Here is a 13,823-nt window from a genome sequence, read left to right on the forward strand (position 1 = left end):
AAGGAGACCCTCTGAAGCAGATTTGGGGGCACTGGGGAGTTGAGAAACTGGAGGTCCCATTGTGCAAGCAGACTTCCCTTGTGCCAACTGGCAGACATTCTTGGATGTCATCCTTTGTTCTGAAATATTCATTCGCTGCCTTTTTGAGTGAAACTCATTCAAGGTGGCTTGAGAGAGCCCAGATCAACAGAGCTGTTCTGCTGGCTGCACTAAGATTGTAGCCAAAATGAATACTGGCCCATGATCCAAGGGTAACACACACAAGGGTAACACACAGCGCATCAAACACAACAACCGCACACCCTTCATTCATTTCCAGCAGTTAGTTCCTGGTCAGTCGGTTCTGTTGTGTGCCAGAAGAAAATTGTGACCCGGAGACTGTTTGCTCATGCTGATTATATCTCACCAATATTCTCAATTCAACATTTGACTAAATGATTGCAGTAGGAAAATGTTTTGGAAAGTTTCCCAGGAAGTATCGGCATGACATCACATATTATTTTCTTTGCAGTGCCTTAGAAATCTACCTTTGTTGGCATTTTGAAACAAAAGCATGAAATTCTCATAAAAGAGACAGGATCTTATCTTGCTGTTTCAGCAGTATATGTAGCATGGCTAGGAAGAAACGGAGATAATTTTATTAAAGAAGTCTTTCAAAATCTGTATTGAATGATGTGTCTTTACATTATTGCACTAGACTTACAAAAATACATAATATATTAATATTTTATAATGCGAGGAAATATCATGTCAATTTTCAAATCGTTCCTTTTCATGGTTAATCTTCAGCACGCATCTGCAAGCTCGAGGAGGCTTTCCGAAACTATATTCACAACTTTATTATTGTCCAAGGAAAACAGGCCATCTTGAAAAGATTATACTGTTAAGGGGAAAAGAGTAAAAGAGAGCAATTGGGATCCAAAAGGCTGTGAAATGATGCTTGATAAAGAATACAGAAATGTAAAAATGGAATTTTGTTAACATTATAAATAATATCTGTAGTACCGCCACCAATATGCCTATGAATGAAACATGCTTATGTACAACATTGTAAACTTTACCGAAAGTCTTTCTTTTTTTACATTCAATAAAGCATGAATTTAAGACAACTTTTCTCATTTTCCTTTTTTAAAATGACAACAAAGTTTTGGGCTGGAATTACTGAACACAGGTAAGCCAACAATTTACAGTACAGTTTTCTTTCACAGTGGTTAACATGGGGCATAACTCACCCACCTCCTGCACAAGCACCCACTGAAATGAATGGGAGGTGCACAAGAACTCTACCATGCTTGGGCAGGAGAACTTCCTGGTGGATTGTGCCCTTGGCTTATTTTAAAAAAAAAACATCTGCACAAAATTTCACATTAAATGCAGGCTCCCATTCTGTTCAGGTCCTTCCCATCCACGAATCTTTATATTGGTGTGATGATACCATGATTTCAGAAGATTGGGTACCATATGGAGGAATTTTCTCAGCCCTAATCCAGAGAACATAAGTCACACTCAAGTGCCATTGTAATCAGTGGGTTGGATCCAGAGTCTGTGTGAGCAGAACACAGAACAATTCTGCTGGATTTTTGCTAATTCCCCCCATGGCCCCTGAAAGGTCACTCCAGACGCTTGCAGAGACCCTCTGAAACAGTGTGAGACGCTGTAGGGAGAGGAAATTGGAGAAAATTACTTTCCCCTCTCGTTGTACAGCAGACATTTTGGGATCTTAATCTCTTCTGCAAATGGAAAGTGCAGAATGGACACTCTGAAACCAACCCACGGGGATTTGAGGGGGGGTCACGTTAAGTTCTCTGCTGTAGAAACAAAAATGCTTTTCATGAGATGCAGGTGTCTCCACCCTGTGCCCAAAATATACTCAAAAGAACTGTCAAAATTTGGATCGTTTAAGGTAAAGGCCATTGTTAAGAAACGAAAGCAACACATGGCTAGGATGTCGCCTTTCAGGCAACAAAAAGAAAACAGAAATGAGTCGAGTAGTGGGAACGCAAATTATGACCAAGGTCCTTATTTACAGATAGAAAACAAAAGTTAAATTGCCTTTGTAATCACAATAAAATACAGGGTAAATAACAGAGCCATGTATTCATTTGCTTTTCTTGTTTGTTACTAGAAGAAGTCAACTGTCTGTTAGCCAAAACTCTTCTCCACTTGTCCATACAATTTATTTATTTATTTTGTGGAAAAAAGAACGATTGAGTGATCCAGAAGAGAACTTCTGGTTTTGGTCGCCTTTCTTAGTTAGGATCATAGCATTATCTACTGGTTTTCCTTGACTGGGTTTTCACAAATCTGAAACAATTGCACGTTGGAGACACTCCTGTTTCTTAGAATAAATATGTGTGGTTTCACCAATGAATAGCCCTCTGAGGGTTGTAAGGTCTTCTCGATGCAAAACAGTGCAAGGGGCAGCAACACATTTATCACTTTCTTAGGTTATTTACACTTACTGAACCCCAAGGATTATTCTTATTATTATTATTAATGAAGGGAAAAAATATTTCAAATGTCAGCAGCCCCATAAGGTCCATCTGTGAGAAGGAATTACAGGGAAAGTGACTGGGCTCGTCTGGCTTCAAATTGTTCTGCCATGTTTCTGATATCAGAGTGCAGAGGCTGTGACAGAGTGACTACCTTCTCTGGCTGTCTGCATACCCTTGAAAGCCAGCGACGCAGGGATGTCACAGTTGTGGGGCGATAGCGGAGTGCCTCCAGCATGCTGCCAGCCATGGCCAGCTACGTAACCAGAAGGAGCGGCACTATACGCCATGTACGGAGAGACTTGCGCTGCCGTGGGATAAGGCGCCATTGTTGGTGCAGAGACAAAACTTCCAACAGTGGGGAGACAACTTGGTGCCTGAAAGAGAGGAGAGGAAATCATGACAGTTACTGAAAAAGAATAAACACGTGGATTTTTAAAATTGGGGGCAGCCCTGCCGTTAGGCAGAGTGAGGCAATGGCCTCAGGCAGCAGACTTGAGGTGTCATGAAAAGGCAGGTAATTGTTAAGCTATTAAATGGTTGTATTATATTTTTACTGCTTAGAACGGGGAGAGGCACTAGTGGGATTTTCCGCCTCAGGTCCCAGGTACTTTGAGTGAGAGGTTTGTGGGGAGGGGAGACATTTCTATTGTTTTTCCTCATAAAGCAAAATGCCCTGGACCAGCTCTTAGTTTTTTAAATTATCAACTAACATCATAATGTTGGCTTCAGAGGTGCCACTTCAACTTTCCAGGATGCGGTGAACAGCCAGACTTAAAAAATCCAATGGCTTTTAGGTACATCTTTACAGTGTAAATACTATCTTGTTTCTTTCACCTCATAACAACTACTGCAAGCTTCTTAATGCTGCAAAATTACTTCCAAAAATATAAGTGGTACACTTGTTGTGTTTTTGAGTGGGCTATGCTGTTTACTGTTGCTGGGCTTGTTCCTATTTCATTTACTCGGAGGATGGTTTAATCCAATTGACATCTTTTAAGTTTTGATTTTAAACATACCCACTGGGGAACCCTGTTGAACGAAAATCCTTCATTAACTAGAGAGCATATTTGATCTGTAGAAAATGCAACTTGAAAAAAGACACATTGCACATAATAATAATAATAATAATAATAATAATAATAATAATAATAATAATAATATCTTTATTGTAACTTTTGTAAACTTTTGTAAATCAATAAATCTTTAATATATTTTTTTAAAAAAAATAAAATTGGTGCCCCCGTATATATCTAATTCAAAATATAACAATAATAAAATGTAAAATAAAGTTATATTTTTCAAAAAGAAAAAAAAGAAAGCATATTTGAGTTTACAGTGCCTTCTGCTTTCTAGCTTGCTTTCAAAAAACACACCAGAGCAAAAGGCATTCATATAATCACTTGGTGAAACACCCTAAGATGATGTTTACATACTTCCTTGAACAGGGACTACCAAATTTACATCCGACTGCTGTGCTCATTGAAGTTCTCTTGCACAAGCCACACTGGAATTAAAGTGAGCGGCACAGGAGCATTGCCAAGCCCATTTCTATGGAATTCTTGCTGGAGAACGTTCTGGTGGAACCTCCCCCCAAAACAACAACAACACTGATCATTAAATCCAGCCCTTGTATTTTAAGGCTTCATTCCTGGGGAAATAAAGTATTAAAAGACACAGACAAAAAAAGAACAAAATTCTCTCTCTCTCTCTCTCTCTCTCTCTCTCTCTCTCTCTCTCTCTCTGTGTGTGTGTGTGTGTGTGTGTGTGTGGTGATCTTGTCTTGAGGACAGGAGGCATTCTGTGATTTAAAGACCAAACTTCTTTTATTTAAGTAAAGTGTCATTCACTGTGAATTCCGACAGAGACAGGGGGTTGCCTCTCCCTTCTTTATACAAACAGACACCTGGACCACCAGCTTGCACAAACACCCATGGAGAGCAGTTAACAACTTCAGGCCCAATCCTGCTGTCATTCTACTGAGGAGAGACAGTGGACATTTCAAAATTCCAAATTTATGGGAATTTAAAGAACGAAAACCACAGCTTGGGCAATCTACAGTTGCAGGTCATCAGGCACTGCTCTGACACCAAGTCATTGTAAAAACAGCAAAAAGTACTGGGTTGCCTTAAAAGCTAGCGATGCCACAATATTCTCTGCTGTTTTTGTTGCAACGGATTAATACAGCTAGCGACCCCTCTGGAAACCATTAGAATCCCCTGTAATTTAACTGAATAGAGAGAAGTGTGTAAATATTTTGTTTAGCATGTTTGTATTGTATCCTCTCTTCAAGGATTTCAGGGTGGCTTATGCGAGGTTATCTCATTCTCTCCTTAGAGGTGTCTCTGCAGATAAAATTAATCCTCATTTACTCCTTGTCCGGACCCTTTTGGGCTCTGGTGCAATTCAGTGGGAGGGGTGAAGGGCTGCTGCGATTTCACAAATTGTCACAGTAGAACTGTAAGTGGTGGCAGTTTAATGGATGTGAACCATATCATAAGCCCAATCCCTGCCCTCAAAACCATCTTAACTGGGCCACTGATTTGAACTTTTATTTCCCCCCTGCAAGTCCTCTCTCTAACCACCACACTGGATCTTATTGGTGTCTTCTAGAGATCCAGAAGGAGATACTCTCTTAAAACAGGATACTTCCAAGTACCTTTTTTCTTTTTTACCTTTTAAACACCTGCATGCCAAAATCAGTATGCCATGTGGCATACATGGATATACGGCATAACAGAGTGTTGGAATGAGGTTTGGGGGAGCAATTCAAATCCCCACTCAGCCAGGAGGTGCACTGGTGTCCTTGGGGCTGTCACTGCCTCTTGGCCTAACCTACCTCACAGGGTTGTTGTGAGGATAAAAATGGAGAAGGGGAAAGCCATGTATACAAACTTGAGTTCTTTGGAAAAAAATTTAATGATAGTTAGAATTTATTTACCACACATGTCCCATTACACTGTACCCTATTAAATAATAAAAGATCCCTCTACTGTTATGTTACTACCCCGGTGAACAATGACATTATATATATATATATGTATAGACTCCCAAGCAAAACATCTCTACTGAAGTTATTAATATGGAGAATAGAAAGCAAGAGAGACCATTTTAAAAACAAAGCCAAAATCTACATTCCAACCAACATAGGTCATTTGAATAACAAATGCAGGGAACTGAAAATCTGATTCAAATGTCACTTTTCAAAAAGGCCATGCAATCCTACCTATGCTTGCCTAGAAGGAAGTCCTACTGAATTCAGTAGGCCTTACACTCAAGCAACTATGGCTAGAGTTGCAGGTATGTTGTTGGGACTAGCTTGAAATTTAGGCTGCCTGGGTTAACGGTGGAATTGACACCCATTTGTTAATCTGGCATTTCTGACAAGAACTACAGTCACTTGAAGTTGAACTGGAGGGGATTAAATTCCAAGGCCCAGCAAATATTGGGCCAATAATTCAATGGAAGGAAATGAACACCAAAATACAAAATCAGGAGTTGGGAGAACCCTGCGGTGTTTATGGGCTTGTAAGGTACTTCGAAGTCTTTACTTAAGTGCTGGGTTTTGAGAAACATTTTTTTAGTTCTGTAAATATTACTCACATAATCGAAGCCATTGTTTATGAAAGGAAATTTAATTATTTAAGAAGTGCTTCTAGCTGAATGTAACCTATGTTCTTTTCCCTTTTCGCCCCCTCCCCCCCTTTGCCTCCTCTTTAAGGGGCAAAATCCACAGGGGAGATGTTTTGGATTGTTTCGACGGCTCAGAATTAACGTTTTGCAAGAGTCAAAGAGAACTGGAACTTCAGAAAATCTAATGCTAACCCCCTTGGCCTTTTTGATGCTTTATATATTTAGCAAAATGCATTTTTACAATTTTGCTGCGGCTGATGTAGAATATACAGTGCAAAAGGCCTGCATCAGGAGTTACCCCTCAATTATACTAAATTAATCTGTGTCACTCGGTGTATGGAATCAAAGAGTTAAAACAGGTTCAGATGCACAATTGTGCTTATCAGTGTTGTTCTAAAGAATCTGAAGGGACTGCTAAACATCTGACATAATAAAAGCCTTTCTGGACCCCATGATCTGCCGTGCGCATCTGGCTCAGGATAGCATCTAATGTCCTTGTCCTCAGGTTGTGCGTGTTTAGTCTATTGCAGGGGTGGCCAATGCGTTGCCCTCCAGATGTTGCTTGACTACAGTTCCTATTATCCTTGACCTATAGCCATGCTGACTGGGTTGATGGGGACTGTAATACAACATCTGGGAGACACCATTTTGGTTACCTTACGTCTAATGTCTATACACACCTTTGGGACCTGCATCGGTGGCACCATCTTGGGTTGAAAGGGTGGATATTTTTGGATGGTTGGTGGAGATGGATGCTCAAAGGTCACATGAAAGAATGTGACAAGTTATAAGAGTAAATAGGTAAAGAAACTCGTATAGGATCCAGGAATAGACAAGTAGCCAGTGTAAGGATTTAAGGAAGGGTGTCACATGCTCAGAGCAATGACAGAAGTGAATAATTTGGGTGGCAGAAAGTGTAAGAACTGTATGCATATTGCCTTGGCCCCATTCACACAGATAAGTCTACACACTGACAATCTGAATGTGTGTAGGGCCTGTTCAGACAGTACACTTAGCATGAGTAGGTTGGGGGTGCACATTGAGTCTACATGTCATCTCAACCATAAAGAGTTGTGATGTCTCAACGTACATACATTATACTCTTTTATACACAAGACTAAGGAACTTTTATCAAAGCTGGTCTATGGTTCATTATATGGTTCAGATATATATATATCTGTTTTTGCAGCAAAGTGCTGGTCGGGAAAAGCTTCTCAAACCAACCACCAGCCTGCATTGAGAAATCACTTCAGCTTGGAAGAGCATATAGCTGGAAACAGGACAGATTGCAGCTGAGCTTAGTGTTGATTCACACAACCTATCCAGTGGGCATCAGCCTTGAGAAAAGCCCACCTCAATCTGACTTCAAAGCATTTCAACCAGTGCTGCGCCACTCTTGGCCTGTCACTGTGTGGTGGAGATACACAAGAAGCTGCTTTATACCAGTTCAGACTAGTTGTCTACCTAAACCAACATTGTCTATTCTGAAAGTAGCTCTGTCTTGAGTGTTAGGTCTGGAGACTGTCCTTTTAAACCTTCAGCTCAATCCTTCTAACTAGAGATGCCCTTCTTCATGCAAAAGACACACTCTGCCACTGAGCAATGGTTCCTCCTGAATACTGAGAGACACGCCAGCCTTAACAAGGAAAGTCCAGCAATAAGTATAGTTCAGTCATTTTTAAAAATTCAAAAACTGAATACAGTGGTACCTCAGGTTACATACGCTTCAGGTTACATACGCTTCAGGTTACAAACTCCGCTAACCCAGAAATATTACCTCGGGTTAAGAACTTTGCTTCAGGATGAGAACAGGAATTGTGCTCTGGTGGCGTGGCAGCAGCGGGAGGCCCCATTAGTTAAAGTGGTGCTTCAGGTTAAGAACAGTTTCAGGTTAAGTACGGACCTCCGGAACGAATTAAGTACTTAACCTGAGGTACCACTGTAGTAAACATATAAGAATGATAACTAAAAGTGATCCCACTAGACATTGCCCTCAAGTACAGAGAGGCCACCATAAAATTATCACAAGTGGTCACCATTAAACAGCAAACTGCTAAAAACCATACACCGAGTGAGCAAGAGACAGAGATCACCATCCAAATGGTTGGGGCGTACACAAAAAATTCTTAGCTCAGTAACAGAAAGATGTTAGACTTGGGGCCAGACACACAGCCCTGGGGAAAGCATTCCAAAGACGAGGAGCCATTGCAAAAAAAGAAGGCCCTTTCTCGTGTAACCACCCTTGGACCTCCCTTGATGGTGTTACCAAGAGAAGGCAACCCAAAGACAAACAGAGGATCTGAGGACGTTCATATGAGGAAAGGCACTCCATAAGAATCATCTAAAGCTTTATAGGTTAAAAGCAGCACTCTGACTTTGGCCCTGAAAACGACCCAATTCCAGTGGTGATGGGCCACACTTCCTGGTCCCGGTTACAAGTCTGACTACCAAACGTTGCAGTTTTCAAAGGCAGCCCCATATTTAACACAATATAGTAGTCTAGGCACAAAATTACCAGAGCATAGTCAACTGAAGTCAAGACAGTGGGGCCAGCAGCCCAAACTTGTAGAAAGTGTTCTGTGTCCCAGAAGCCACCCAGGCTTCCAATGACAGTGATGGATCCTGAAGCAGTCCCTAAAACTATGAACCTGCCTTGAGGATTATTATACCAGAAGTTGAGCTAAATTTCTTAAAATCAATCCATCATTAGCTCCTGGATCTCTAGGCATGGCTTAGCCTCTGCACCATCACACTCAGACTGCAAGATGCAGCAAATTTCAAAATGGATTGCATCAAGGCACAGTTATTCCTTAACCATGTGCTACGGAAAGAAATATGAAAACATGATTGTGTAAATAGAAAAGATTTCAGCGTTTGACAGCTGTTCTTTCATCACCCTTCTCTTTCAGGGCATTATCATTCCTCTGCAAACAGATTAATTCCCCCACTACCCATTTGAAAGCTGCAGCTCAGCAGAATATAAAGATGTGTGTCCAACAGACTAAACCTCACGTTTGCGAAATAGCTGTTAAAACTGTATGTTTGCATAACCAAGGGACATGGCAGCGCTGTTGCATACTTGCTGCTTCCACCCCCCCTCTCTCCCCCCCTTTGTTCTTTCTGACGGAATGAAGCAATGACCTTAAATTCTATATAAACATATTTCTTGGAAATAACGCCCCATGTGTTCTCCAAAGATTGTACTTCTGAGTGTGGACTGGGATGCCAGTCATATATGAGTAATATTAAAAGGGTAATATAACGGGAAGAGGGTGTAAGCCAAGGGCAATACACAGGATGTGAACATACTACATCACTCCTCTATTGGACAGTAAAGATGATTTATATAATCAAATCAATTTATGCAGTCCCAAGAGAAGACTTGACCGTTTGCCCAAATACAACTTAATCAGCAACTTAATTCCATCAGCGGTGGAATTCTTATTCACCGACGTGGAATTTAGTGTGCATTAACACTACAGTGGTACCTCGGTTTACGAACTTAATCCGTTCCTGAAGTCCATTCTTAAACTGAGGCGCACTTTCCCTAATGAGGCCTCCCGCCACCAGTGCCCATCCACTGTTCAGATTCTGTTCTTAGACCGAGGTAAAGTTCGCAAACCAGGACACTATTTGCGGAGTTCATAAACCAAATCATTCTTAAACAGGGCTGTTCTTAAACCGAGGTACCACTGTACAGTGGTACCTCGCGTTAAGAACTTAATTCATTCTGAAGGTCTGTTCTTAACCTGAAACTGTTCTTAACCTGAAGCACCACTTTAGCTAATGGGGCCTCCTGCTGCCGCTGCGCCGCCACTGCACAATTTCTGTTCTCATCCTGAATCAAAGTTCTTAATCCGAGATACTATTTCTGGGTTAGCACAGTCTGTAACCTGAAGCATATGTAACCTGAAGTGTATGTAACCTGAGGTACCACTGTACTGTCTTTTTTTAGAATATAATATATTTTACACACACACACACCACATCTTTTTTTAAAAAATCAATCAGCCCTGCGCACAGTTCTCCAGAAGCAAGATTTCAAAACTGAACTGCCAAATAAATTGCACCAGTGTGCTAGAATGGCATCTATATTCCTTGCCCACTGTTAATTCTACAGTGGCAAAGAGCACAAACATTTATGTGAGCAATGAGTCAACTAGCTGAGATCCTTTCCAGAGGAAATGTTATTTTATTTGCCTAAGAACCGGCAAAAAAGAATAAGGAGAGTATCTAGAACAGCAGTGGGCAACCTGTGCTGTTCCAGATGCTGCTGGAATCAGTTCCAGGCAGTGGGGACAATGCCCACGGATAATGGAAGGTATAATCCAGAAACATCTAGAGTGCCCCAAATTTCCCATCCCTAATCTAGAAGCCCTGGAGTAGAATGAAAATGGCAACATTCAGAGGGACAGAGAAACTTGACCTTCATATGCTCAAATTTCTAATAAAAAGCACATCCGAATGTTATACAAAGTTTCATATGGATAGCCAGAAATGCTTTGGGACAAAACTAGAACAAAAAAAAAAAATAGTTTTTAGGGTTTTCCAATTTATATTTTGTACACGTGTAGCAGGTACCCAATTCCACCAACAGAGATTTGCAGCAGTCCTAAATTTTGCCAAATGTTAAACAAGGCAGCTACCACAAATAAGGAAATTTGTAGGCAACATACTTGTTGTGACCATTCAACAGATGGCAAATTTTGCCCCAGAGGAAATCCTGGGCAGGATAAAAGCTGGTGAGGAAATATCTGATAGTTTGAGAGAGGCTTAAGTTCACATGGTTGACACACATTTTTATTTCGCCCCACTGCCAAATCTGGTTGAACAGGTTTTTCAGGCTTTTAAACAATTCAATATAATACAATACAAAAAAAGCCCGTCAACATTTCTGCTTACTGTTAAGATCGGTGGCCACCAATCAGTCAACCAGCTTCTCCAGCATATTGGAAATTAAAACCTGTTTACCAGAGATGAAAGTGGGAGGAACAATTCCTTCTTTAAACCATCATCAATTCTCTGAAAGAAAATTATTGTTTGTCTCCAGATTCAGCAACTTTTTTTGAGGAATGGGAAGAATATAAGGAGCAGTAAAGGAAGTACAGCTATGTGCTGGCTATCATTTCAATATCACAGATACAAAAAGCCTTTGCTCAGAAGGGGATTATTATTTTTGTTTATGAAAGGCTGACACAGAGAGCAAAGCCAACAAAGGTCCTTTTTAGAATTCCCATTTTTCAGAGCATGTAAGTAGCATCTCCAAACTACGGTCTGCCTTAACATAAAACCCACACTGAAGGAAAATCCAGTTCCTAAACCATACCTGAAATCCTGGATTGGATTATGACTTTAGCAGCACATGGATCAAGAAAGCTCAGAAAAAGACACAAAAACTCCAAATTGACTGATCAGCATAATAGAGATCCATAGAGACCAATTGGCATGATTTTTTACCCATTCTGGGATAAAGTGATGAAAGACTGGATATAAATCTAAATAAATGATAAAATTGCTTTCAAGAACCATACAGAAGGATAACTACTGCATCAACAAATAGTTCTAGCTGTCATTTATCAGCCAATCTGAAATTATCCATCCATTGCAAATTAAGCCAATAATAAATCAATATCTTTACTTTTAGTAAAACCTAGGTCCCAGGAAGTGTCTTTGAGATTGGTGATAATTAATGCGATATTGTTTCTCTGCCCCAAGATTTGCTACACCCGCCTACACCCAAACATAGGTGCTAGTCAGCATTCCATAAGGGTACATTAGCTAACACAGTGTAGTCTCAAAACATCAAGATGTTACGCTGGCATTGCAGAGGCATCACAAACCGCTAAAGCAAATTATTTAGGTTTGGAGGTGGGGAACCCACAGAGAAGAGTAATGTTTTGTTGTCAGTACCATCGCTCCATTCATAATATATTGCATAATTATTAGGTTATCACGTTTCAAATAAATCTGCCATTAGAAACAGAAACCATAAAATGTGATTGACTCTGCACCAACAATTACTCACTTGCAAAAATATTGTGCAAACAGTAGGATACAACAAGAAGAAGTGAGAAGTGGTTTCTTAGAGAGTCAGTCAATGAAAATCAAACCACAGTCTCTATTGGAAACAGGTTGGGATGGGGAAAGTTACAGGAGAAAGGGCTTATAAATTTCGAACCCCACTGGGAAACTGGGGCTAAATATTTTCAGATATTGTCTGCTGAAAGAAGAACACAGATGGATTTCATAGTGGAGACAGCACCACAACGAGGAGCTGGCAGCACTGTGGGAAGGGAGCAAAAATAGCCTACCAGCAGGGAGAGAAAAGCAAGTCAGATCTTGGCAAGTATTTAACTATGAAGTCAATGGAAGGGCTGGTCCAAGCGAAGGAGGCCTGATGGCTTGTTCTTCCCTCCATCTATCCCTAGTAAGAAACATGCGCTCTCATGCTGATTTAGATTCTGATAGTGAGAGCCATAGCGGGCACCAGCAGGTGGTAAGACAGCACTGCATACCCATGGCAATACAAATCTGACTTATTAAACAGGGCGGCAAAATATGCAGGAATGGAGGAGACATGTGGTTCCATTCATTTCTGATTTTAATACGAGCCTACCTAATTTGTACTTTCTGAAACAATATGCAAACTGAAATGTAGGTATCCTTTGAAACTCGCACATCCCAGAATTCTGTGATGCTGTTCTCCAAAGATGGTCAGTCTCCTTTTCATTGCAATTGCCATGAACTCTTGAATGCCGCAAGGACTGCCGCTCTCCATATGACCCTAGCCAGACCCTGAGATCATCCTCAAGGGTCCTGCTTCATGTGTCTCCTCTACGGGAGGTCCAGAGGCAAGCAACACGAGAACGGGCCTTTTCTGCAGTGGTTCCTCATTTGTGGAATGCTCTCGCCGGGGGGGGGGGGGTTGACTGGCGCCAGACAAAAATGTTCCTCTTTAAAGGTAAAGGTAAAGGGACCCCTGACCATTAGGTCCAGTCGTGGCCAACTCTGGGGTTGCGGCGCTCATCTCGCTTTATTGGCTGAGGGAGCCGGCGTACAGCTTCCGGGTCATGTGGCCAGCATGACTAAGCCACTTCTGGCGAACCAGAGCAGCACACGGAAACGCCGTTTACCTTCCCACCAGAGCGGTACCTATTTATCTACTTGCACTTTGAAATGCTTTCGAACTGCTAGGTTGGCAGGAGCAGGGACCGAGCAACGGGAGCTCACCCTGTCACGGGGATTCGAACCAGAGTCAATTTCCCTAACACCCCAGCAAGGTATTCAGGTGACTCTTGTAAACCAGTGGCTCCACTGGGTAGGGTGAATGCACACAACCATTTACCAACTGGGTTCCACCATAGGCTGCATGCAACATCATATTAGCAGGTCGTGTGAGCCCCCACAGACAACAAAATTATGCTGACCCGGTGAGCCTTCTCACCGCAGAGTAACTTGGCCTTCTGTATCACTTAGTCAACTGGAACAGAGTATTTTTGCATACATTGGGGCACCAGTGGCATAGTGTGGGAGGCATGGGGACTGTGGCCCCAGGCACATTTTTTGAGGGGGCGCAACCAGGTGCCCCCACAACAGGCTCTCTCATTGGAGCCTGGCTCTGGTACACAAGGGACAGCTTCCTTGCACGACGGCCCAACCCTGCTGGGCACAGAAGCAGTCAGTCAGGACGGAGGAGGT

General features: G+C 41.6%; 1 protein-coding gene across 4 annotated transcripts in view; it reads right to left on the bottom strand.

Annotated features, from left to right (window-relative positions):
* Positions 1-616: 616 nt before the first annotated feature.
* The window catches only part of PAX9 (paired box 9), a 34,014-nt gene continuing 20,807 nt past the window's right edge, over positions 617-13,823 (bottom strand). For 3 of the 4 annotated variants that reach the window (XM_077925853.1, XM_028720443.2, XM_028720424.2), the window contains one exon: positions 617-2,869. In XM_077925853.1, coding sequence (XP_077781979.1) covers positions 2,615-2,869 — 255 coding nt within the window. In that variant the 3' untranslated portion in view covers positions 617-2,614. The remainder of the gene's footprint in view (positions 2,870-13,823) is intronic. The other variant, XM_028720434.2, reaches the window with a different exon arrangement.

The sequence above is a fragment of the Podarcis muralis genome, chromosome 1 (assembly GCF_964188315.1).
Source record: "Podarcis muralis chromosome 1, rPodMur119.hap1.1, whole genome shotgun sequence".
In the NCBI taxonomy this organism is placed as follows: Eukaryota; Metazoa; Chordata; class Lepidosauria; order Squamata; family Lacertidae; genus Podarcis; species Podarcis muralis.